This window comes from Eucyclogobius newberryi, unplaced genomic scaffold, assembly GCF_026437365.1.
Source record: "Eucyclogobius newberryi isolate DKJ021-1_F unplaced genomic scaffold, fEucNew1.0.hap1 SCAF_17, whole genome shotgun sequence".
NCBI classification, from domain to species: domain Eukaryota; kingdom Metazoa; phylum Chordata; class Actinopteri; order Gobiiformes; family Gobiidae; genus Eucyclogobius; species Eucyclogobius newberryi.
In genome coordinates, this window is record NW_027315801.1 from 10,833,289 (window position 1) to 10,857,230 (window position 23,942).

Here is a 23,942-nt window from a genome sequence, read left to right on the forward strand (position 1 = left end):
TTAGACTTTACAGACTCCAAAGCAGTAATTACATAAAAAAGAATCACGAAACATGTATATTTAGGGTTTTGATTAAAAAATAAGTTTACCTGTAAATATACTCAGGATGGACTCATGTGGCGACACTTCAAACGTGAAAATCTCATATTCATGGGTCTTTCGCAAACTATAACTAATCAATTATTCAAAAGAACAATTGGTAGCTTCAGCGATTAGCAAAGTGATCATTAGTTGCAGGTAGGGATGGGCGATATATCAGTTCCAGTATTGCATTGTCTTTTCTTTTTAACAGAATAATGAGTAAATTTGGAAAAAGAAGAGCAATTAGGCTAAAAACGTGGTTATATCACAATTAACAAATTAATTATTCTATATTGCAGATAAATACATTCTGTCATCATTTTTGTTTTTGTTGTTTTTTTTATTCATAAGTGAACAGTCAATCAGATGTGTGGGCCTTGCCATGGATTTCAAAAATGTAAATATTGGTATTGGCAAATATTGGGCAACAGCAGCAAGCCAAATACTGGATATATCCCATCCCCAGTTACAGCCCTATTTCATTGTACATTCTGTTAAAAAAATAAAAGATGTAAATGGCTTAATTTACTTGTCGAACTGTGACAAAATAAACATGAAAACTAGGCTGCATAAACACATAAAAATAAGTTATTTTCTTGCGTTGTGGACATTGCATAAACCAATACCACAACAAAAAAGTTTAGAATATATTGCGCAGCTCTCTTGCTTCTGTAAAGCGGTCCATTGTTGAGTCGTACAAATGTGCGGTCCCGTGTGTGTCAAATGACAGATTGCCTTTTGAAACATCCTGAGTCTAAGGGAAGCGTATGTGGGGCTTTATCATCTGGCTCTTTTTCACTTAATTAACTTCCATCCTGGCAGACGACTATATTTATATGGTCACAATTTGTTAATGAAAAGCATGGATGGCTGACTTTTGCATATTAGTTTGAAGATTTGTTGTGGAGTGTATTTAGGTCTAATTACGAGCGCTTCCTCTGTGGACAGGACGAATCATTTCTGTGTGTATCAAAAGTCAGATTGCATGTGATGAATTTATCAAGAGCCCCGTGAGAGGAGCCTAAATGAGCTTGGAAGCAAATGAAGCAACGCCGGCTCTTTAAAGAAAGAATATTTACTCCACACGCAAACAGCATACATCAGGTCATATGCCGGGCTAATTTAAGAACAGATCAATAAGAAGACGGTAAAGTCTAAATCAAATGTGTTTGGATGCATACGTAAACATGTAATGAAGCCACAAGTCAAAGCACAAATCATAGAAAAATAAACACATACAATCAAATACTGACATCTTGCTTTGATCTGCATCAGCACGAGTCTGTGGCTTAAAGTTAAACATGTTTGTAGCATGTAATCCTCTTTAAATACAACAGTGTGGGAGTTTGTTTGAGCCTTAGATTAGTGCATTGTGTGGATAATGTATTGATATATTGAAAGAATAGATGTAGTTAATCCAAGTACATAATTGCTCATTTGCAAATCTGGAGGTGCTTTGATGTAAAGTAGAGTGAGCAATATTAGCAGATGTTTATATATTTTGGAAGGGGGATGTGATCTGATCAAATATCATGTTTTACAGGCCATAATAAATGTGTTAAAATATATTTTTTATTAATTTTTTTGGAAATGTCAGTCCGTATTTTTTAATAAAAAATTGTGTCAGGGAAAAGTGAAATAGGAGTAAGACAGAAAGAAAGAAAAAAGAAAGAAAGAAAACAAGAATGAAAAAAAGAACAAAAGAACAAAAAAGTCAGAAAGAAAGCATGAATGAAACAACAAAAAAGAAAAGAAAGAATGAAAAAACTAAAAATAGAGACAAAGAAAAAAGAAAGTAAGAAAACAAGGATGAAAGAAATAACAAAAGAGAAGGAAAGAAAGCAAGAATGAAAAAACTAGAGAGAAAGAAAAAAGAAAGAAAGAAAACGAGAATGAAAGAAAAAAAAGAACAAAAAAAGAAGGAAAGAAAGCAAGAAAGCAAGACTGAAACAAAAAAAAAAAAAAGAACAAAAGAAAGAATGTAAAAACTTAAGAGAGAGAGAAAGAAAAAAGAAACAAAAAGGACTTTAATGTTATTCCACATGTCATTAATATGTTACTAAACTCCACATGGTGTTTTTTGGGGGATCCTCGGTGACCCTCAGAAGTGGACAGAATATGGCCCAGCTTTACTTCACTTGTGACACTTGTGACACTTGTATCTGAAAGGCTCTGTTGCGGTTTGGACGATCACTTGAGTCGGCGATGGCTCGAGTGCAGCGCTGCAGGACGAGCGCAGGCCTTACCTCATTAGTGTTCCACCGGTGTCTCTCTTTTGGTAGCGACGTGCATTTTGGTAGACATTCAAGCAGCTTCTTGGGCAGGTATATTTTCAAATGTCCATGTTCATCTGAAACGAGACAAGTCCAACTTTTAGCAGCGGCTCTGCAGCTCGGATCCACTCGCTTTCCTCCCTCTTTATCAGTCTATCAGTCTCCCGGCAAAAAATGCTGACTCTAATCTAAAAATTCCCAAATGAACGAGAAAATTAATTTAAAAATAGGCTACTGCATACATTTTACTCCACGCTAGACTAAATTATTTTACTGTGAAACGCGCGCTGTCAGGGGACTTCACTAAGAATTTTTCACTGTCAACTTGTAAAGACGGGTACTATTCATTATTTATACACAATAACGCCCTTGAGTGGTTGTGGAGTGTACAGGGATTTACAATGGGAAATCTGTGGCCCATACAACGCAATGTGCTTACATCATTTTGTGTGTCATTCAGCCAATAATTCACATTAAGTATTCAGTTCACAAACAAAGCACTCCCAAGATAAACCAATGTCGTTTTATGCATTTTATTCGTATTTGCCAATAGCATAAATAAGAAAAACACAATTTCAATCACTATTCAGCATGTAATTGTCTCTGGGGGTTTAGTCTAAGCTTGCTTGTTTTCCTCAGCAATTAGGACATTAAAGCATAATATTACAAAAACAGAAAAAGCGTCGGCTGCAGGATTAATTGCATTGATCGTAATTGAATATCAATTAGGAAAGACGGCGATCGTTCTAGTAATATAATGTCCAACCAACCAAACTTGATAAACTTTAAATCTAATTATTTGTGTAGTTTAAACCTAAATACACATTTACAAAGCCATGTGATTATTGTATTAGTTTAGCAGTTTCAGTCTTCACAAATCTCAAATGAATGGCAACAATAAAAACCATGCAGTTCAATATTTTCCATCCAAAAAGATTCAGCTTTAATGAAGAATCCCTTAACAACAGTGCAACGTTCCTCTTTCACGGATAAACAGAAATAAACCTATGTGCGTCCCCCACTGAGCAGCGCCGACGCACAAACACCTGTGTCTTGTCAAACGCATTGAAACGTTTGCGGTTAATATGAATAAGATACATGTGAAAATGGCAAAAGCATTAGAGGCACAGATGTGGCAGCTAATCCAGGAAATGTTCCAGCTTGCACAAATGAGCCTTTATTCTCTCTTCACTATGTAAATGAGCTTAGTGCGCTTAACACAGAATTCTGAGCTTAATTGTAATACCATTTAAGTAAAAAAACGAGAGGACAAATAAAGCTTGCTGGGTTCAGAACTGTTAGTGAATAAATTGTGCGAGTAAAAGGAGATAAAGAAAAAAGACTTCAGTGCTGACTATGCATCCCAGGAGGTGGCTGATATTGGTGGTTTACTGTAGGAAAAATAAACAAAAAAATTCGACCAAAGCAAAACTTCACTTTAAAGCCAATACAAATCGTCTAAAGGAACATTATGAGTGTATAAGAGGAGAGCGCAGTGGAAAGAAAGTGAAGGATTCAGTGTTTTTGAAGTTGCCAAGTCAGTCGAGTAAAGAAAAATATAAATATAAAACTATAGTTAATGTATAAACAGTCAATATCCAAATGCATCACATTAAGTCTACTCTGAAAATGTGTTGAGACATCTGTCCTTTCCTCCTGTTTCTACTGCGTTGTAATTTTCCCCTTGTGTGGACATTAAAGGATTATCTTATCTATCAGAATCTTCTTTAATTTGCTCTAATTTAGTCTTGTTTTGATCTCTCTTAACATTTTTATTGTCACTTTACACTTTCCTGTGTCAGACCGGCTAGTTCCAGTTGCCTTAAAAATGCGGAGCTCCACTTCCTGCTCCATTCATTCCTTATGGGGTATTAGCTGAGTCTCGCTATAATGAATCAATAATTAATTAACACAAAGCGGAGAGCGAGTTACAGATGGATAATCCCAGGCAGCATGTAAAGACCTTTACGTACCGTGCAAATACTTCACCTGGGGAAATCTATATGTTTATAAAAGTAAGTAGCTTTGTCTTTAAGCTAATGCTAACATACAGTAAATGTAATCAATAATGTTAAAATAACCACAAACCACAAACTGAACTAACCCTTTTACAAAAACACTAGAATTTATATTCTATAGATGTCTCTGGTCATACGGGTACTTTAGGGCCAGCGCCACGGCCACGCCCTCTTCTGTCAAATGGCTGCTGTGTTGCCAGAATCAATATTTTATTTATTATTTATTGTTTGTGTATTTTGGAGCAAAATTATTACATTTTAACAATTTGTAGCTCCTGTCTATCTGTTAACAGTGTTTGTTTTCACTCAAAAGGGGGCGGGGATGTTCTGGTGGCACAGGAAGTGATGTATGACCGTAGATACTATGTACTTGTTTCAATTTTATTGGTTTCATATTTAAGTTAATGCATAGTCTTTAGCCAGTCTTTAGCTTTGAGACAAAAACATGACATGTAGGTTTCCTCCGGTGACATATTTACATCGGACGTAAAAGTCTTAACATGCTGCCAGTGATAGTCCATCTCTAACTCGCTCTCTGTTGTGAAATAATTTTGATTTTGATTTATTCAAGTAATACTCTGCTAATTCTGACAGAGAATGAATGGAACGAGAAGTGAAGCTCTCTACTTTCTCAGCAACAAAGCTAGCCTATTGTGAAAAGGGCTAGTCCAATTCTTTGAATTTATGCTGCGTTCCATTTGTCCTCGGAGGTCGAAACTCAAACCTTGAAGAGACTATTTCTCATACTTTCTGTGTTCCAGTTGTCGACTCAGAAAAACAATGAGCATTACAGTTTATGCACAGTAACAACTCAAAACAAGTACCGGTAATATAAACCAGGAAAGTGCTTCAATCAGCCAAAAAATGCTTTGCTTTTGTTTACATTAGCTCTGTGTTGAGGTTAGCAACATTAACGTCACAGAGTATTTCAAAAACTGCAGAGGCTCAATGGCAGCACAGGAACAGGTCCGCTGACAGCAGAGGAAGAATGGGGAAACTAAAGGTAAAACAGTACAAGAACTGTCAATATTTCACCTGACGGATGTTAAAACATTATTCAAACCCAGGGCACAGCCATGTTGGATGGTATAAATCAGATCAACTTAGGGTTCTGAAATGCTGCCCGACTTTCCAAGGAGTTCCAAGCTGAATGTGGGAATGTTCCAGTGGGAATTTACAAGCCGGAACTTGTAAAATAGACTACCGGAATTCAGCATTAAACTGACAGGTCTTTATTAAAACATTTGTTTTGTTTACATTTAAGATTTTGTCTACTAATCCTGCCTATTTTTACTTGGTTTGGCATTTTTGTTAACATTTTTATTTCTTGAAGTGTGCAGCAGATTGACAAACGAACAGGTCATTTCATAGACGTCTCCTGTCATACGGGCGCTTTTGCTGTTGCATTGAGTCGCACCCACTTTTGGGTGATTCATTTAAGATACAAAATAATAGATCTTCCCTCTTTAAAGACTTGTTCAGACTGCAGCATCAAAGCATCTAGTTTACATTCAAAGTCTATGTGGACGCGCGTCTTGGGCGTCCAGCGTTTTTGCGGCACGCTTTGAGCGTTTTTGAGGGGCGAATCCTGTGTTTTGGCCAATCAGAGATAAGACCCCAGTGTTGTACTATGCACAACCCGGAAGAAGGCCCAAAACAAACCCCGCAACGATAAAAAAAAATCCTCAAGATGCAGCTCTTGGAGCAAATAATGATATTCACTAAACTCTGCTCACCTCTGAAGTATCAGCGGGACCCCGACAAGCCCCGGAGCCTATCAAATCTGTTTTTGGACTTTGTAAAGTAAATACAACAAAGTCACTTTCTCCACCTGTTCTGCAGCAACACTGGGAAACACAACAACTCCACTGAGCATGTGCGCTGGACGCCTCTGACGCGCCTCGGCTGGCGAGTTTATATTTTGGACCAAGGCGTCTGGCCTTCAAATGTACAGGCGTCCAACTCGGGCGTCCGGCGCAAATTTGGACGCAGCAGAGTGAACTTAGCTTTAGTCTTATTATATTGAGAATAAGCCATCACAACCAGCCAAAAACAGCCACTAATTATTACAGATGTATGAAATCACCACCAAGGGTTTTTTTATAGGAAGCATTAGCAGCAGATGCATTCCTCTGCTTCAGGTGAACAAACGGCTTTATACAGTGGCCGTAATATAGAAATACAAACTCATTCACCCATTTAGTTGCTTCATGACAATAAATAATATTAAATTTCTACCAGGCTCCACGTATTTGATTAAGGGATCCAAAATGTATTGTTATTCACGTATGTTAGCATTAACCAGCAGTTAGTCTGCTAACTGCAGCTTGTGATAAATTAACCCACAGAGATGAAGTTAAAGTTTAATACTTTGTTCTCAAAACCAATAATCAGTACAAAGTAGACTGCAAACAATTCCATTAATCCTAAATAATAAATACTGGACTTAATCACTCCTAAAAAATAAAACTACACAAAGTAAATGGTACAGGTAGAAATATCAAACAAAAACTCAAGTTAGAAAACATGACTCATACTGTGGGTTCATATTTTTATTTTATCATAAAATGTGAGCATTAATGGGTGTTTGACACATGCATCTAATACACACATGTATGGTCAATTGAAATCTATTAAATATAGTTTTTTGGACATTTATTTGAAGTTTATTACCGAACACATCTCATTAATTTCAATGAATGCAATGTTAGTTTTCACCCAAGAGGGGGTGGGGACGTGCTGGTGGCACAGGAAGTGACTATGAGCAGAGACATCTATAGCTTTTACCTATCAAACATACAATAAACAAGCACCAAAACCTCAACTTTACGTAATAGATATTATTTGACGAATAAAAATGTATGAGAACATATTTCTTTAGTTAAATTCTTCACAAACTGACACTTGACTGATGTAAAAATATGACACATATTTACCAAGAGTACTATTTTACCAAAAGAAGAAATAGGCATCTCACAAAAATCGTCATTAGTCATAAGGCCTTTAAAAACAGATTTTTCAAAACATTTTCAAACTTCCTAGCAAGGGTGGATTGTCTTTTATTGCTTTGGATTGTCTGGAACGTGCTAGTGTTGTACATGTAGAGTGGCGCAGAGGCAGGTGAGAGTAATCAAACGTTTCGCACAATTAAGATACACATTCAACATCTGCTCTGAGTCTGGCTCTGAAACACGCTGCAACTGGTGATCGGAAAAGTGACTGCAACATGTGCAAATTCACTTTGTTGAGATGGATCTTTAATGAGTCCAAATGTATTCAATATTCCAAAAACAATAAACCTATATGCAAGTGAAATGGTTAAAGGACTTTGAATAAAATATGTCAAAAATATGTTGTTTGTTTTCATTCTGCTGCTCTTTGTACTTGTAACATGTTTTATGTCAGATAGTATCTGACATAAACGGGTATCAGACAGATACCCTATTAGTCGCACCCAGCTAGATTAATCTGACAGACAACTGAAAATGTCGTTAACTGACAATGGTTAAAATGTCCAGTTTTTTTCATGCAAGAATCATCATAATTGAAACATTTTACATGTGAAATTCCTGCACATTCCGGTCTATGTATGAATGCACGTAGCCCTTTCTGGCTCCATATCTTGAAGTATGTCTCAAATGAAAAGCCTGAGTGCATACGCAGAGGACGACGTCTCTCAGCAGGTGAAGCAGATTTAGCTTTACCCTCTGGCGCACATTGATGTGAGGCCGCGCTGGATGGAAACATGGCTCAAGTATGTAAAGGATTTCCTCACAAGCAAAGCAATGAATGTTGAACTCAGAGCTATCAAAAAGTAGAAAAACTTCTATTAGAAAACTCAAATGGAAGACTTGGGTATATAATGTTACATAGGTGAAGCGCCTTTCAGAGTACGGTTAAGGAACACTTTATTGTCCCAGTAGGGAAATTTCCCATCTCCAGCTTTGACCAAGGCTTGGTCAAGGTCAGGCCTGTCGTAGCTGAAGATTTTAACCTACGGTGCATGTTTTGGGTTGATGGGGGAAACTGGAGAGCACGAAGGAAATCCACCCAGACAATCCACCCAGACGGACAGATTTTATTTACTATTTTTCCTAGTCCTAAATCAGCCTTTAATAATGTTTGTTTTGTCAAAGTTAAGCTTTTCTTTTGACAGATTCTGCCTTGAAAATATACAGTATATAATTTAATTATAACATAAATTATTGTTTCACAAAATATTACATATAAAATATATGGAAATATATTGAAATATCACAATAATATTGATATAGTAATTAAAAGCCATATTATATTTCACATGAATTTCAAATATCTTCTATCTCAAAAGTATGTATGACGATTGTAAATGTTTGTGTTGTAACAATGCAAATGTACTGAGAAAACTGCAGCAGCAGACGTCACCAATGTTTCTAAACGCTGTCCTCACTGTGATCTATGGAGCTAATGTGCAACAGGCCTTTTGGCTTTCGTCAGCTGACCCGAGTCCAATGAAGCATGTGTTCCAGTGACTGTGGAGCAGACTGAGCCCAAAGAACCCAAACAAGCAAGAAATGAATATGGCCTCAGTCAGTCCAGGCTGGCAGCGCCTCACAGCCGCAACTGCCAAGAGTCGAGCTGAGCTGAGGAAGGATATGTAACCCTCTTCCGAAATATAATGCATTTATGTCACAAGGACACGGCTGCTTGTTTTGATCAGTTATAAAGTTGTATGATATAAAAAAGACAAGAGGGATCACACTCCTCAGCCTCCCCGGTAAGGTCTATTCCAGGGTGCTGGAGAGGAGAATACAACCTATAGTCTAATCTAAGGAGGAGCAGAGTGGTTTTGGTCCTGGTCGTGGAACACTGGACCAGCTCTATACTCTCCATCAGGTGCTCAATCCAAGGCCATGGTTCTCAACTGGAAAAAGGTGGCTTGCCCTCTCCAGGTGGCTGGGGAGTCCAAGTGGAGGAGTTCAAGTATCTCGGGGTCTTGTTCACGAGTGAGGGAAGGATGGAGCGTGAGATTGACAGGCGGATCGGTGCAGCGGCTGCAGTGATGCAGTCGCTGCATCGGACTGTTGTGGTGAAGAAGGAGCTGAGTCGAAAGCTCTTGATTTACGGGTCGTCTACGTTCCTACCCTCACCTATGGTCATGAGCTTTGGGTAATGACCGAATGGACAAGATCGCGGATACAAGCGGTCGAAATGAGTTTCCTCCGCCGGGTGGCTGGGCGCTCCCTTAGAGATAAGGTGAGGAGCTTGGCCACGCGGGGGGAGCTCGGAGTAGAGCCGCCGCTCCTCCACGTCGAGAGGAGCCAGCTGAGGTGGCTCGGGCGTCTGTTCCGGATGCCTCCTGGGCGCCTCCCTGAGGAAGTGTTTGGGGCATGTCCCACCGGGAAAAGGCCACGTGGAAGACCCAGGACACGCTGGAGGGACTATGTCTCTCGGCTGGCCTGGGAATGCTTTGGGATCCCCCCGGAGGAGCTGGAGGAAGTGTCTGGGGAGTGTGAAGTCTGGAAGTCCCTGTTTAGACTGCTGTCCCTGCGAGCCGGCCCCGGATAAGCGGAAGATGGATGTTCATTGCCTTAATGTAAAACTGCAAAAATAACAAACTAACAGAGACAGATTTTTAAAATTTAAAAACTGTACATTTCGGTCAGATTGAAGACCTTGGTGTGAATGTGATATATGTAATTTGTTGCCAATATATATTATAGAGATATAGAAACTTTACTATTTTACACATCATTCATTTTAGTCTGGCTGCTAAGACCTTGGCCATATCAGACATACAGTTGTTCTGTTAATTATATATTGTGGTAACTGACAAAGCCTTTTTCAACTTGTATACAGTATCTTACTTTGACACGTTTATTCATTACAGCCACAATAAAAGCCAAGCTAGACGAGGAGAAACCATGCAGCCTTTTTGTTGTTTTCAGACAAAGTAAGTCATTAGCATGTTCTGTTGGGCTTTTTCAAACACCACTATCTACAACACTATTATTTGTTGCACAAAATAATATTTCAGCTGCTGCCTCCCTACAGTTCTCTTCCACTGGGCATTTCCACAGATAAAGCCCAAGAAACTCAGCCAAAAAAGTATTGCTTACTAATTAAAAATGTGTCCACTGTGGCATAGAAATTCACATTCACATAGTAATTTGTGCGTCAACTTAAAGCGCCCACGAGGGAGAGGCCCAAATGCCAGGTTTGGAATATGTTTACGAAATATAAACGGCCTCTTCTTAATCAAATTGTCGTGTCCGATAAATGCATGAATATCAAATTAAGCGCAAAATTTGGCTTTGAAAGAGAAAGTGTAGCTTTTTGCTTTTCCGTTGTAGCTGATCAAAGCCCTTGTTGCACTCGGCTTGTTTGTCCCCATCCCGTGTAATATTTATTTGGGAGTTTAAACAGTGGGTTTAATGACTCTTTGTGCCGTGGCCAAGAAGCAGTGTTTGGTTGTAAAAGAGTAAAAGTGCAGGAGCGCCCGATGTTGGGGCTTGTTCCACAACAATGTGCTGAGCGGAACCGGACCACAAGAGCCAATTACAGCCGAGGTCTTGATGAGCTCGAGGCCTAAACGCAGGTCTGAAGTCTTGTGCGGACACTGGGCTCCGAGCAGTGAATCATGGTCCAGCTCCCAACACGTCCATATAAAGTTATGTGCGGTGATGCGTGGATTATCACTGATCCTGGCGGCTAAGCAAACACTTGGGCCGAATTTAAGGGTATCTGTCATGCTAGCTTGCTCCGGCCCCACCCCAGAGACGCGCGAGGGTCATGAGACTGGAAAGGCTGACAAAAACAAATCTTTAATCAATATCCCAGCCCTGGACGCAGAAGCCGCTCTCCTCCGTCTCTGTCCAAGAGCGCTCTGGGAGTGACACTTTTTCTTTTTAATCTGTGCCCACATTGTAGAGAAATTGCAAGCTAATGTTTTGGCTATAGATCATTCCACAAATCGCTCCTGGCGTTGCATAGCTAAAGAAAGCATTTGAATGCAATCGCAGTGGCTAATAAGGCTTAGAGCAGGAGCAAGTACAGATGCTTTTCTAGATTCCACCCAAAACTAGAGATGTCATGAGATAAAATGTTGTGTTACGATTATTCACGATTACTGGGACCAAACGACATCAAACGCGAAAGCTTTTCTTTCATTCCCATTGCCTTAACACTTTACTAAGCCTCAAGTTTGTGATCAGCTTTATGAATTAGAACTTTAGAGATGACAAAACAAATTATTATTAACCAAAGACTGCATTAAAAACCTACATTAAACCTACTAAAACCTACTTAATTATATTGTGACCAGAATAATCCTGATTATCGATTAAACGGATAATCTTGACATCGGTAACTGAAAATGTTAAACTGTAGTTCTGACAGAAACAGAAATGACAGAGGAATAAACAAATGCATTCAGCTAAACCAGAGCAGAGTGTTTGCTCTCCAAATGTGTAGCAGAGCCAAACACGCTGACCTCAGACCTGGAGATGTCACGATAAGAGGCAGAGATATCAAACTGGAGCAACAGTTTGGAATAATTTAGTGCCTGGATTATTGCACACAAGAAAAGTTTGAACACGGCATTATCTGTATTATCGTGAACGCATGGTAATCTAGTTTCCTGTGACTTTGCATAATTTACATAAAAGTGCATTTTCTCGGACTTTACCTCCAGAAACTGTACTTTGAAATTAAGTAATTTTTAAAGCTGTTTTTAGAATTAACGCACAATTTAAAACACATTTATGAATAGACAAATATGATAAAAAAGTTGCATTATTTCGTTTTTAGTCAAGAGATCAGCCTCACACTCTACTTATGCCTTCTCGTCTCAGACCTCCTAATCACAGTACTATATCAACACAATTACTTTTATGGAGTCCCAATGAGAGGGAGAGAGCGAGTTGAACAAAAGATATTATTTTAAATCATAGTAACTGCAGCAGGGGATTTAATAAAAACACTCCTTTGCATCGGACATGTAGAGAGAAAAGAGCCACAGGAAGAAGGCGGCGATTAGAAGGGACAAGAGCGGAGGAAATACAAGACATAAATGCCATTTGGTCACAGCAGGGACAAATATATTACACATGCAATATTAAGCATGCACTTCACATTCATGGCTTTGTGTGGAATGGCTTCATGATGGTAAAAATATGGATGTGTTTGTCTAAATTTAAACAAACGTGTGGGAGGGTGAGACGTCAAAGCAGCGACTGACAGCGTTTAGCAAAATTAAAAGGTGCTCATGGCAGCCAAGGCGAGAAGAAAAGTGTAAACTAAAATAAATCTGCTCCAAAGTGAGAAGACAGCGAGGTTGGGGTTTTAATGACAGCTGTCAATTAGACAAGAAGAAATGAGACGTGTGAAAGGAGGAGAGGAGGGGGGAGAGAAGAGAGAAGACCTGGACTTGTGCTGGAGACGACTGTACTGCACACTGCATACTTTAGTTATAGTTTTAGTAGTTTTATAGTTTTTCACAATGATTACTTTTCATTTAGTTTTAGTAAGCAAAAGTATGGCACTGACATGAATATGACATTGGTAGAGGGTCCAAACCCTTCTTTTCTCTGTGGAGATTATGTTGTGTGGCCTGGAATGTTCCACAGAACAGCGAAGCAGGTAACTCCACAAAATCAAGTATTCTTAAAACATAAGGTGTTGATCTAATAAATGAAATATAGATATGTTTAAAGGGCTGATACATGATTATAAAGTACAATCTGTTTTGCCACAGTGTAAATATATTGCAAAAGCATCTGTTCAGAACGCATTTTCTGCATCTAATTATTGAGTGTTTTATCCACTGCTTCGAAGTCGTGCGTTAGCATGCTACCGTTTGTTAGCTCTATCGTGATGGCAAAACCCAATCAGGCCTCAGAGAGTTGTTGTGTTGTGCACTTATAAACTCATCGCGGTGAATATTTAGGATGTTCAGAATTCATTAGGTAAATTAAGGATACATGTGAACTATTGAGTTTAAAATGAACTGGTTCTGTTTTTCTTTTTTTTGAAGGCAGTAAAAATCTGCGCTTTTGAACCATACTGTGGAACATTCCAGGCAAAACAGGTGACAGATCCTCCACCAGAAAAGGTAGGCTCCATAAATCTACACACGTCAAAACAATTCGAGTAACCCAAGTCTATGCAGTGTTTGTAGACTTTTGCGCTTTGACCTGGAGAAGTTCTGGTGAAGTCTGTGCTCTGGCGTCGTTTCTCACTGAACACAAACCTGGAGCGACAGAGCAAGTGCATCAGCAGCACAGTTTGTTCACTGTCACTTTTTTGTGTTCCTCTTAATAGCTAAGTATGGTCCGATCGCCCACAGCAGAAAGCCTCTTATTGACAGGACCGGAGTGAGAAGACTGCGCTGAGAGTCGGAGCGCGCGGGGAAACCAATTATCTGCATCATTTGGCCTATAGCCCGCTCACAAACACTCGTACACAACATACGCTAATATCACAAGACGCCCACCAGCCAACAAACTCATGCTCAACTTCATGGCAGTGTTGCTATGAAACAAACCCAACTACAAAGAGAAGACGACGTGGCTCCGAGCAGAATCATGCAGCAGCGCGTTAAGGATGTAAAAGGTGTTTTAAGTCGCGGCGGGGGGGCCAAGCGGGCGGCCTCTCCCACACTTTGAACGCTGGTGATGACACCTCGTCTTCTGCCAACGCGCTCAGCGCATCGCCCGTTTGCATCCAGTGTTTACATTCTCTGAGCGACGTGTTGGCTCTCGTCAGTGTCATATGTTTGGTTATGAAAACAAATGAAAACGTCTAGGATTTAAAGCACAGATTGAGTAATACAAACTAATATCTAATTGTTATTTCTACAGTACAGAGACTTTTTGACTACATTTTAACAAAATAAAGGTTGAAATATGTTGACGGAAGGCTTCTAAATACAGATCAATATAATAGTTTGGTTTTATTTTCTTTATTGAGACAGGGACAGTGCACAGTATTAACCTTAACAGTAAATTAGTGAGAGAAATCAGATTATTTTTATTTTTTTTCACATTTTGATGTAATATTGCTGCCGTCTTTGTTATAAAAAGGTCTTTTCTTAGTGTTTTAGAGTCTGTAAAGGCCAGTTAACAATTACAAGCATCAAAATTATCACAACGGCTATTTATTATGGTCACAATTAGTCAAACATTTTTAGAAGCGAAATTAAGCTATTTCAGTTCAGACAAGAACATGTTTTACCTAATTGTATGTGATTAGTTTGATCTGTTTATCATTTGAAAAGTTTGATTTCATTAAGCTGGAGACAGTCTTGAAGAGCTTTTACACACTGTCGTTCGGCGGTCATGACCTCAATAATCCTGATATCCTGATATTTCTTCTCACAATAATCTCAACATTCAAATTTGATATTGTGACATCCCAATAAAAAATCCCCGGGCCGATTACAGGAAGTTTAAAGAACACGTACGGCAGCGCCTGAAACAAACCCAAAACAACTCTTTACATGTTCTCCGGCTTCAGCGAGTTCACTCAGCCATGAAAATCCCATCTCGAGCAGAGCAGAGGTGAGCTCTCCCCAAACACATGCACACAAACAAAACCCCGCTCCATAAGTCCAATTACCCTCCAAATGTTAAAGCGCAGGACCAGGAGGAAGCGGAGCAGGGGGAGGAGGAGGAGGAGGAGGAGGAGGAGGAGGTGAAGGAGAAAGAGGAGGCGATGGAGGAGGAAGAGGAGCAGGGGGAGGAAGGGGAGGAGGAGAAGGAGAAGGAGGAGGCGAGAGAGGAGAAAGAGGAGGGGATGAGGAGAAGGAGGAGGAAGAGGAGGGGGAGAAAGAGGAAGGAAAAAGGGAGAAAGATGAAGGGGAGGGGTGAAGGAGGAAGAGGAGGAAAAGGTGGAGAAAGAGAAAAGGGAGAAAGGGGAGAAAGAGAAAGAGAAAGAGGAGGGGGAGCAAGAGGAGGCGGAAAATGGAGGGGGAAAGGAAGGGAAAGAGGGGGAAGAGGGGGAGGAGAAAGAGTAGGAGGGGGAGAAAGAGGAGGAGGAGGAAAAAGAGAAGGAGGAGGGGATAGAGGAAGAGAAGTAGGAAAAAGGGGAAGAGGAGAAAATGGAGGGGAAAAGAGGAGGAAGAGGAAGAGGGGAAAGAGGAGGAGGGAGAAAGAGATAAAGAAAAAAGAGGGGGGAAGGAGGAAGAGGAGAAAGAGGAGTAAGAGAAGTAGGAGACAAGGGGGATGAAAAAAGAGGGGGAAAAGATGAGGAAGAGGGGGAGAAAGAAGGTGGAGGCAGAAGAGACGGAAGAGAAGAGGACGGGGAGAAAGAATAAGAGGTGGAGTAGAAATAGGAGGAAGAAGAGGAAGAGGAGGAGAAAGAGGGGGATGAAGGGTCTACAGAGCGAGCTCCAGGCTTTAAAGAGCACATGGAGACGAGATACTGTAAGAAGACGCAATAACAGCAGCAAAAACAGCAAGAGCCCGTCAGTCACAGCTGTCAAACACAACCTGACGTGAGCCTGTAACAGAAGTGCCACACGAGATGTGAGCGTGCTCATCCAGCTCACACATGTTGGGCAGAGAAAAGGAAGAAACTTTGGTAATGTAACATTGGTTTTATTTTGAATTTTTTTGGGAGATATATGCAAAAATGTAATAGTGTATAAAAGGAGCTATTAAAAAGGTTGCAAGACATAAATAGAGAATAATGTGATGTGTTTTGGTTAAGTCATGTTTTATACAAATTGCAACCCTAAAAAAAACATTTTAAAAGGCCTGTTTTCTGAATATCACCATTGAGATAATCACCCAAACATTCAATATCAGATTTTGTCCATATTTCCCACCCCTGAAGTTGAACCTGATCATTTTCTGTGAGTGACTGGGTCCAAATACTTGCTGTGTTCATCTTACGGCTAGCAGATTGCTCTTTATAACTTACTTTTAGTTTTGTTTGTTGTGTTGTGTTACTGTTTGTTCCGAGTGTCAGTAATTACAGAGATATTCACCATGACAAAACATTTTCATTTTGATTCATTTGATTTCCAGCTGCTCTCCACTTCAGTGAGTATTATTCTCTGCACTTTGCTCCACATAAATCTGCTTTCCCATGACTTTCTATTGGTCAGAGTATTTCTTGTGAATGAAGCGGAGGAACTCCATCTGCTTTGCAAAGGACACCTTTTTTTTTCTCCAATGAGGAAAGTCGGGGGCTAAAAATCCCGACACATTTTCTCGAAAGACGCAAAACAAATCAGGGTTTAGTTTGGCCTATATTTCGAAATGATTTGTTTTTGGCTGTGGCAGAAAATAGCAGCGGCGCACAGACTTGTAAATGCACTCAAGCAATTCCCACAGAAGCTGAATTGTACAAGTCATAAAAACCTCAGCTCTGATGTCGTGTTGTCTTTGTTCTTGGCCCATAGAGTAAAACGCAACCAGACGCAAGCAAACACGCCATAATGTTTGTCAGTCTCACTGCAGACGAGCGGCACCTCTCGCTAATGTGGACTTCTGCTCTCAACACATATTTACTCGCTCTTCTGCTGCAAGGATCATCACAATCCAATCTAAAGCACAATTTAAAGACACACAATAGGGGTCATATTACTTGTAAAAAGCAGCTAACCATCATTTATACAGTTTATATTGCTACAAACATGATCTGAAATGTAAGTGTAAGTCATGGACACGTTTAAAATTGAATGTGTGAACGCAATCTTGATACAGGAATATAAATTGCACATCTAATTAGGGCTGTGGGATTAATCACACTGGAATTGTTACAGCACTTACTGCTTTAATCAATTACAAAACTGGTGTAGTAAAAAATATTTCTGAAATTCCTTCCTGAATGCTCTGGTGCTCGTTATCCAAACACAAAAACCTGAGCTTAAAACCATCAGCAGCTTTTAAAACATGAGTCTCAAAATGTAAGTCTTTTTGTCCTCTGCAGTTTGACGTTTGACAGCCCTGACATGAGTTTGAAATAATGGTGACACAAATGACCAATTTATACATTTTTAACAAGCAAACAGCCCTAAATCAACTGCCATTCAAAAAACCTCAATTAGATACTTTTCCAAACTTGTCAAGCCGTACTAGGGAAACACAATACTAACATTTCATCTTGATTGAATACTGACACTCTTTCTTTTAAAACTGTTTAATACAGTAACCCTCGTTCTTTAACACAAAATAATAAGTGTGTGACCACATTAAAACTACTCAGGAAATGTCTGACTTTGTCCAAGTCACGCGATTGTATTATCAGTTAAAAAGGGTATTGTTTTTTTGACAGTTCAAAGAGAAATATATCGTACAAAAGTATTGTACTGGGTGAGTCCATGCCCAGATTGTAAAGTAGATACTTATTTGACTAAAATCACATACACAGGACCAAGTGTTATTTTTCCTGAATAATTTTAGAATATATTTAACAAAGCTAGTTTAGGACCACATGATCATGTCAAATTAACCATGATTATTATTAGCTCAAAAATACAGCTATATATTTTTTGTTTCAAATCGAGTTTGCACTTTTAGCACGGCGTCAACTCCACACCACATTAATGCAGAGCTGTGTGCGACTAAAGACAGGGGACGTGGCAAAAGCAGAGTAACTTTGTGTATCTGACCCAAACTGCCCTCACGCTCATGCAAAAAACAACTATTTATACAGAAAAGCACTAGGAAAAGGCATAAAAAGGCAGATGAATCTTCAGCTAACTCCCTCCACATCCTCACCGTTCTGCTGTCGTAGAAATCCTTATAATCTTAACTTAATAATTAGTTGACTAAACCAGTGACCAATTATTTGACTAAACAACTAAAGGCGCTCTCCTACTCTGCCCATTGCTGCACTTTTTTCCCCCCCAGAACAGTGGTGTAATTGAAGGCTCAAAGTGTAAGTCGGGCCTTGGAGGGTCTGAGCAGGTCCTGATCTCGTGGCCTCAACCTGAAACAATCACTCTTGGTTAACGACAACACTTGAGCTATTGACAGCGTGATCCCGTAAAGCAGACACTTCAATCAACAGAGCAGCCCGCAGGAGGTGTGTGCGGGACGAGAGGGGGGAGAGAGAGAGAGAGAGAGAGAGAGGATGAAATCAAGAAGTAAATAAATGAATCAATGGATGAATAATAGATAGGCCAGCAGCAGAAGCAGCAGCCGATGCAGTATTAATAACTGATCTTACTGTGGCTCTCTGTGTCATCACTGATACTCTTAGGTGGACCATGGCCAGCATAACACACTCCTGATCTGTACATTCGATCCGGATTACGAACTTTCTTCAGTCCTTCAGGAGCAGAGAGAAAAGTAGAGGAAAAATCGAGCAACAGAAGAAAACTCTCCCGGCCTGTGATAAGCAAAGTCCCCCCATGCAATGCAATATCAGCAAGGATACACACAGTTTTTAAAAGGCAAAACAGCGTCGCAGGAGACATTTCTGAACTGATCGAATCGTTAGCGTTAACAGTAGACGTGTTGTCATTGACTGTGTGGAAGAAAACATGCAGTTATTGCTCTGTTGGTCTGGTTTGTGTCGCCGGTAAACTGAGGATCTGTGCAACAGTGTCACGGTCAATTAGAGGAATTGTTCTGTGCAGCGTTTGGTCGACTAAAAGTGGGCGCGGTGCTAAAAATGAGCGCTTAAAAGTATTATTTCTGTGACCTGACCATGTTCTCCACACACACTCTCACGACTATGCAAAGAAAGTGTGAAATATCTATGTATTTTTATGTAAAAATGCAGAATATATGAGCCAGTCTAGACCAAAATCTCCATCTATCACACGTCCTTTCTCCTCCTCTCCCGTCCGTCATCCTCATAAATCCATATATTCTCAGTAATATAATTAAGCCCGCTAATGAAACGTTTGGTCATCTAAAACGGCGTCGAGAGATGAAGTGATTCAGTGGCCACAGGCAAAGGTGACGGAGGCTAAAGGTCGAGAAGCGGGTCGTCGTGGAGGATGTGTCTCAAAAGCAACAAAGAACAACACGCTCAAGATCACATCTGGGTCAAGGTAAAGACTTCCTCAAACAACTCGCAGTCGAAAAGTGGACCCCAAACTTATCTGTATAATTTTATATTCAGGCTGAATACTTAAACCATATTCAAGACTTAGTGCAAGATGTGGAGATAAGTCTAACTCTTTATTTTTGTGTAGTGGACTGAAATACATTTGAATTGAGACTTGAATGTCTGACCTGATCTATGTTTGATGTTGGTTTTGAATGGCATTATAATTAAATAACTTTATCGCTAAAACCAACATATATTTGATCTTGTAAATCAGATTTATCATAAAACAGTTGGGGTAAAGTCTGAGAAAGCAAGATAAAAGACGTTTGAGTAGTTGAATGAAATGTGTCGCTGCACTTTTTATCTAGTGTCAAAAGACTGAGACTGGAGTGTGCTTTATTTGCGCTGGCAGCAAAGGATCATGGTCTTTGTAGTTGCCGCTGCTTTTTACCATGACGCAGCTGCAACCCAGCACGTTTATATTGATCATCTGAGCATGTGATTAGTGACATTAAAAACTTACATCAGCCATTTAAGTTGGCTGTGCACGTTTGAAGGAAAAAAGGAAACAGGACTTCTGATTTCATAAGAAACAGTAACATCTGCGATGCTTTTTTGGTGACGAGTAGATCTGTGACGAGGCAACGAGGCTCACAATAAGAATGCATGTTTTTCAAAGTATTTTGAGCATTACATTTTAAAATAAAAGTTACATTCAGGGCTTAATTAGAACCAAATCTCCTTTCTCTTTATTTTTGATCTGGAAAATACTAGAATTAAGAAACCGACACAGATAATGGAGTCAAATGGGAATGTGCACCTTTAAGCAATGACTATTTAGGTATTTATTAACAAGTGTTGAGCCCGACAGTGCCCTCTCCTAGTGCTCGAAGTGTCAGTGTGTTTTTTATGAGTGTGAGGACAGTGAGAGAGGAGAGACCAGGATGTAAACATAACAGCCGTGAGTGAGACGAGGTCATGGCCCCGAGTTTAACACTCGCTGTAACTCTCACTGTTCTGAGCCTCATCAGAGCAACCCACGACGACACCAGAGAGACCAGGCCACAGGAGAAGAGGAGGAGGAGGAGGAGGAGGAGAGGAGGACGAGAAGAGGAGAGGACGAGAGGAGGAGGATGAGAGGAGGACAGGAGGAGGAGGACAAGAGAAGGACGAGACGAGGAGGAGAGGACGAGGAGGAGGAGAGGACGAGAGGAGGACGAGAGGACGAGAGGAGGCGGACGAGGACAAGAAGAGGAGGACGAGGAGGACAAGAATAGGAGGAGGACAAGAAGAGGAGGAGGACGAGAGGAGGAGGAGGAAGACAAGAAGAGGAGAGAAGGACGAGACGAAGAGGAGAGGAGGATGGGATGAGGAGCACGAGAGGAGAAGATGAGAAGGACGAGAAGTATAAGAGGAGAAGGATGAGAGGAGAAGAAAGACAAGAGAAGAGAAGGAGAAGGACGAGAGAGGAGGAGGAGGAGAAGAACAATATCCCTGGGTATCAAAGTAGGACTGCAACTAACAATTATTTTTGTAGTCGAGTAGTCAGCAACACTTTTTCAATCAATGATTTTTATTTGACAACATGAAGTGTATTCCTGACAGAAATCTGAAATTGAAAACTCCTTTTTGACATTTTGATTTAATAATGTTTTTATAGTAAAACATCTTTTGGCTTGTGTTTTAGATTCTGTAAAGTAAAGATAAAAAAGAACCCTAAATGTATTTTTGATAATCGATTTATTAAAAGTTATAATAAATCAAACGCCCTGGTTTTATCTAATCCAACTTTTTATTGTGTTTTTTGATGCAAAAAGTTAGTTTTTTCATTTGTGTTGGTAAATCGTGAACGCGGGTTTATCTGCTTCACTTTTTCTTATTGATTTATGATTGTTTCATTGTTTGATTTTCTAACTTTCTGAGCGCTACAAACATAAACCGAACTGAAATCTGGACTACACACATCCATCCATAATCACGAACAACCCTGACATCTGTACGCGGCACTGTACAAGTCGAGTAATATCAAATTAACCGCGCACAGAGACAAAGCTCGAGCCGAATTAACATCGCTCAGTTCTGCCGCGACAGGAAACAGACTTAAAATGACACAACAAAGCCTAAAGTCCTGTCTGTCTACACTCTCTTTCCTCCTTTCTTTTTCTCCTGACCAACCTCCAAAAAGCCCTGAAAAACAACTTGACCTCAGCAGTGACATCCTCTGGGTTCGACAGCGACGGCAACCTGCTCCTAAACTTCCATCAGACTTCATTTCTACAACATAACTCCAATCATTATCATCACAAATCCTATGTCTGGTCAGAGCCACAGACTTGGGCCGTTCATTGCCACAGTATGGGAGCGTCTTTAGCTCAATAGCACCCCCTTGTGGCGCTCTGCTCTCCAGCCTGGCACACTGACATTCATACACACTGGAAACATCAGTGGGGGTTTTTTTTTGGTATAATTTCCCTCAAAAGTGCAGCAGCAATTTGTTTACCCGCTTTTCACCACATTAAAGACTTCAAGTGAAAGCTGCGTCTGTGGTTACTGACACTGCTGTTTATTCAAAAGCTTGTCCCAACATGAAAACCTAACAATTCATGTGCTTTTTATTCTCTCTGCTCTAATCATGCAGCCAATTTAAAATGACTCGCTGACAGCCAGTGGGCACTTGGTTTCCCCGCAATAAAAGTAGTAAAAGAAACCATTGCTGGGCACAAATTGGTGTGTGTTATTAAATGCAATAGCCTACTTGAATTGACTAACTATGCCAGCTAAAGAGTGAAGATAAAAGGCCAAATTGAACGCTTAGTAGACGCTGTAACAAAACAATTTCAAGTTTAAATGATAGCTCGGTGGGTAGTCGTGCAGAAATCGAGTCGGATACATTTTGATTAGACCTAAATCAAGCCGGTGTATTTGACAAAAACGATGGTGTTTCGGTGCGCGAGGTGACGGCGGGGAAAGTGCATGTTGAGTCCGGGAATGCGCCGCCTCGGTCGGTGTGGATGAGAGGCTGCTTCTCCATCCTCGCCTGGCTCGTCTGCCTCTGCTCGGGATGTGATGGCATTTGGAGCGGAGCGGGATCACAGCCTTTACATTCGGTCTAAGAGTCAGAGGAATGTGCGGAGGGAAAAGTGCTGCTTTAAACGCCACACGTCACTTTGACTCTGATGCTGTGACCGCGAACAGACAATTCGGGCATTTTTTCGCGCGTCGACAGAAAAGTAAGCGACACACCTCAACAAAATACGGGTTTTTCAGCCGTGTCGAGACTTAAAGCGGTTAAAACACGCGTAACGATGAGGTCGAAGCCACTTTCGAGCGAAACGGTGTGAAAGTGAGGCTGGCAGACGCGACAATCCCGCTTTTTGAAGCTTGGCAATAAGGAAAGAAGTTAGTCGATTCCAATGACATGTTGTCATTCACTTGACGCTGTTTAAACTCGTCAAACTAAAGGTTTTCAGACAAAAGCCCAGACCAGACACGCGCTGACAGTAGAATCATGGTGTTGCCGAGTGTTTTTGGCCGTGGCGGGCTGTAAATGTGGGCTACGAGAGGAATAGTAGCTGGCTACGTAAGCTAATATTAGCTGGCTAGGTATGTCTCCACGTTTTAGCTGCTGCTCCGGAGAAAACAGCAGCGCCGTTTTGTGCCGAGGTTTTCTCTGTTCGCTTTCACACAAATGTCTCTCCTACTCAGAGTTACAACTGTTGTACAAACACAACGCGTTCATACTACTAAATTAATCCCATTATATTTCTCTTACCTTCCGGCTTGTTTTCGGCAGCCATTTCCCCTTCACGCGCAACATCCTCCTCCTCCTCACGACCGTGGGTACCACGCGCGTGCACGGCGAGGACAGCACGAGGAGGGACCGGAGGAGCACGCGGCGAGTCGGTCCGACCGAGGCGAACTTCCCATTGGCTCTGAGGCTGACTGACACGGCTCCGGAGGAAGACGCAGCCCTCACCTTGGCGTCGCCACGCGCCTTTTCTCTTCGTTTACTTTACACTTCGACTGTGAAAAGAGAAAAGAGCCGCGTGCGCTGCAAGTCAATGGGCTCCTAATCTGTCACATTTCAGAAAAGACTCTCATATCCACAAACCCGATGCTTTTCCGTTCTGCACGCGCCAATGATTAGTTTAAGGTGAAGTTATGGAAGTGCAAAGATTTTAATAAAACACAAAGATTGCCCACGTTACCCATTGTTCCACTTTACCTGTATTCACCCTGTCGTGGTCAGATTCTGGAGATATAAACTGTGTGTGGTTCACATACTGTCACTGCTTGAACCTTAATGAATGTAAACCATGCTTCATATATCCTTTATTCTGGTTTGAATTACGACCAAAGGCTATATCAAAATAGATAATGATATTTTTTTAATGTTATGTGTAGGTTATAAGTTACTTACAAATGTCAGTTTTTTCTAACTCAAACCGTTCATCATGATTCGTAATAACACTAGGCTGGACTGGTCCTGTCTCATGTCTCTGACCAGAGCCACTCGTCCCACAGCGGCGATGGTGCGCGTGGTGCTGAAAGGACAGCTCCTCTGCTTCTGCTGCTTCTGCTG

General features: G+C 40.6%; 1 protein-coding gene across 9 annotated transcripts in view; it reads right to left on the bottom strand.

Annotated features, from left to right (window-relative positions):
• The window catches only part of camta1a (calmodulin binding transcription activator 1a), a 306,786-nt gene extending 283,489 nt beyond the window's left edge, over positions 1–23,297 (bottom strand). For 8 of the 9 annotated variants that reach the window (XM_072449082.1, XM_072449077.1, XM_072449079.1 and 5 more), the window contains exons 1-3: positions 23,133–23,297; positions 18,530–18,631; positions 2,328–2,431 (exon numbers count right to left, since the gene is read on the bottom strand). In XM_072449082.1, coding sequence (XP_072305183.1) covers positions 2,328–2,431; positions 18,530–18,631; positions 23,133–23,157 — 231 coding nt within the window. In that variant the 5' untranslated portion in view covers positions 23,158–23,297. The remainder of the gene's footprint in view (positions 1–2,327; positions 2,432–18,529; positions 18,632–23,132) is intronic. The other variant, XM_072449076.1, reaches the window with a different exon arrangement.
• Between the last annotated feature and the right edge of the window lie 645 nt (positions 23,298–23,942).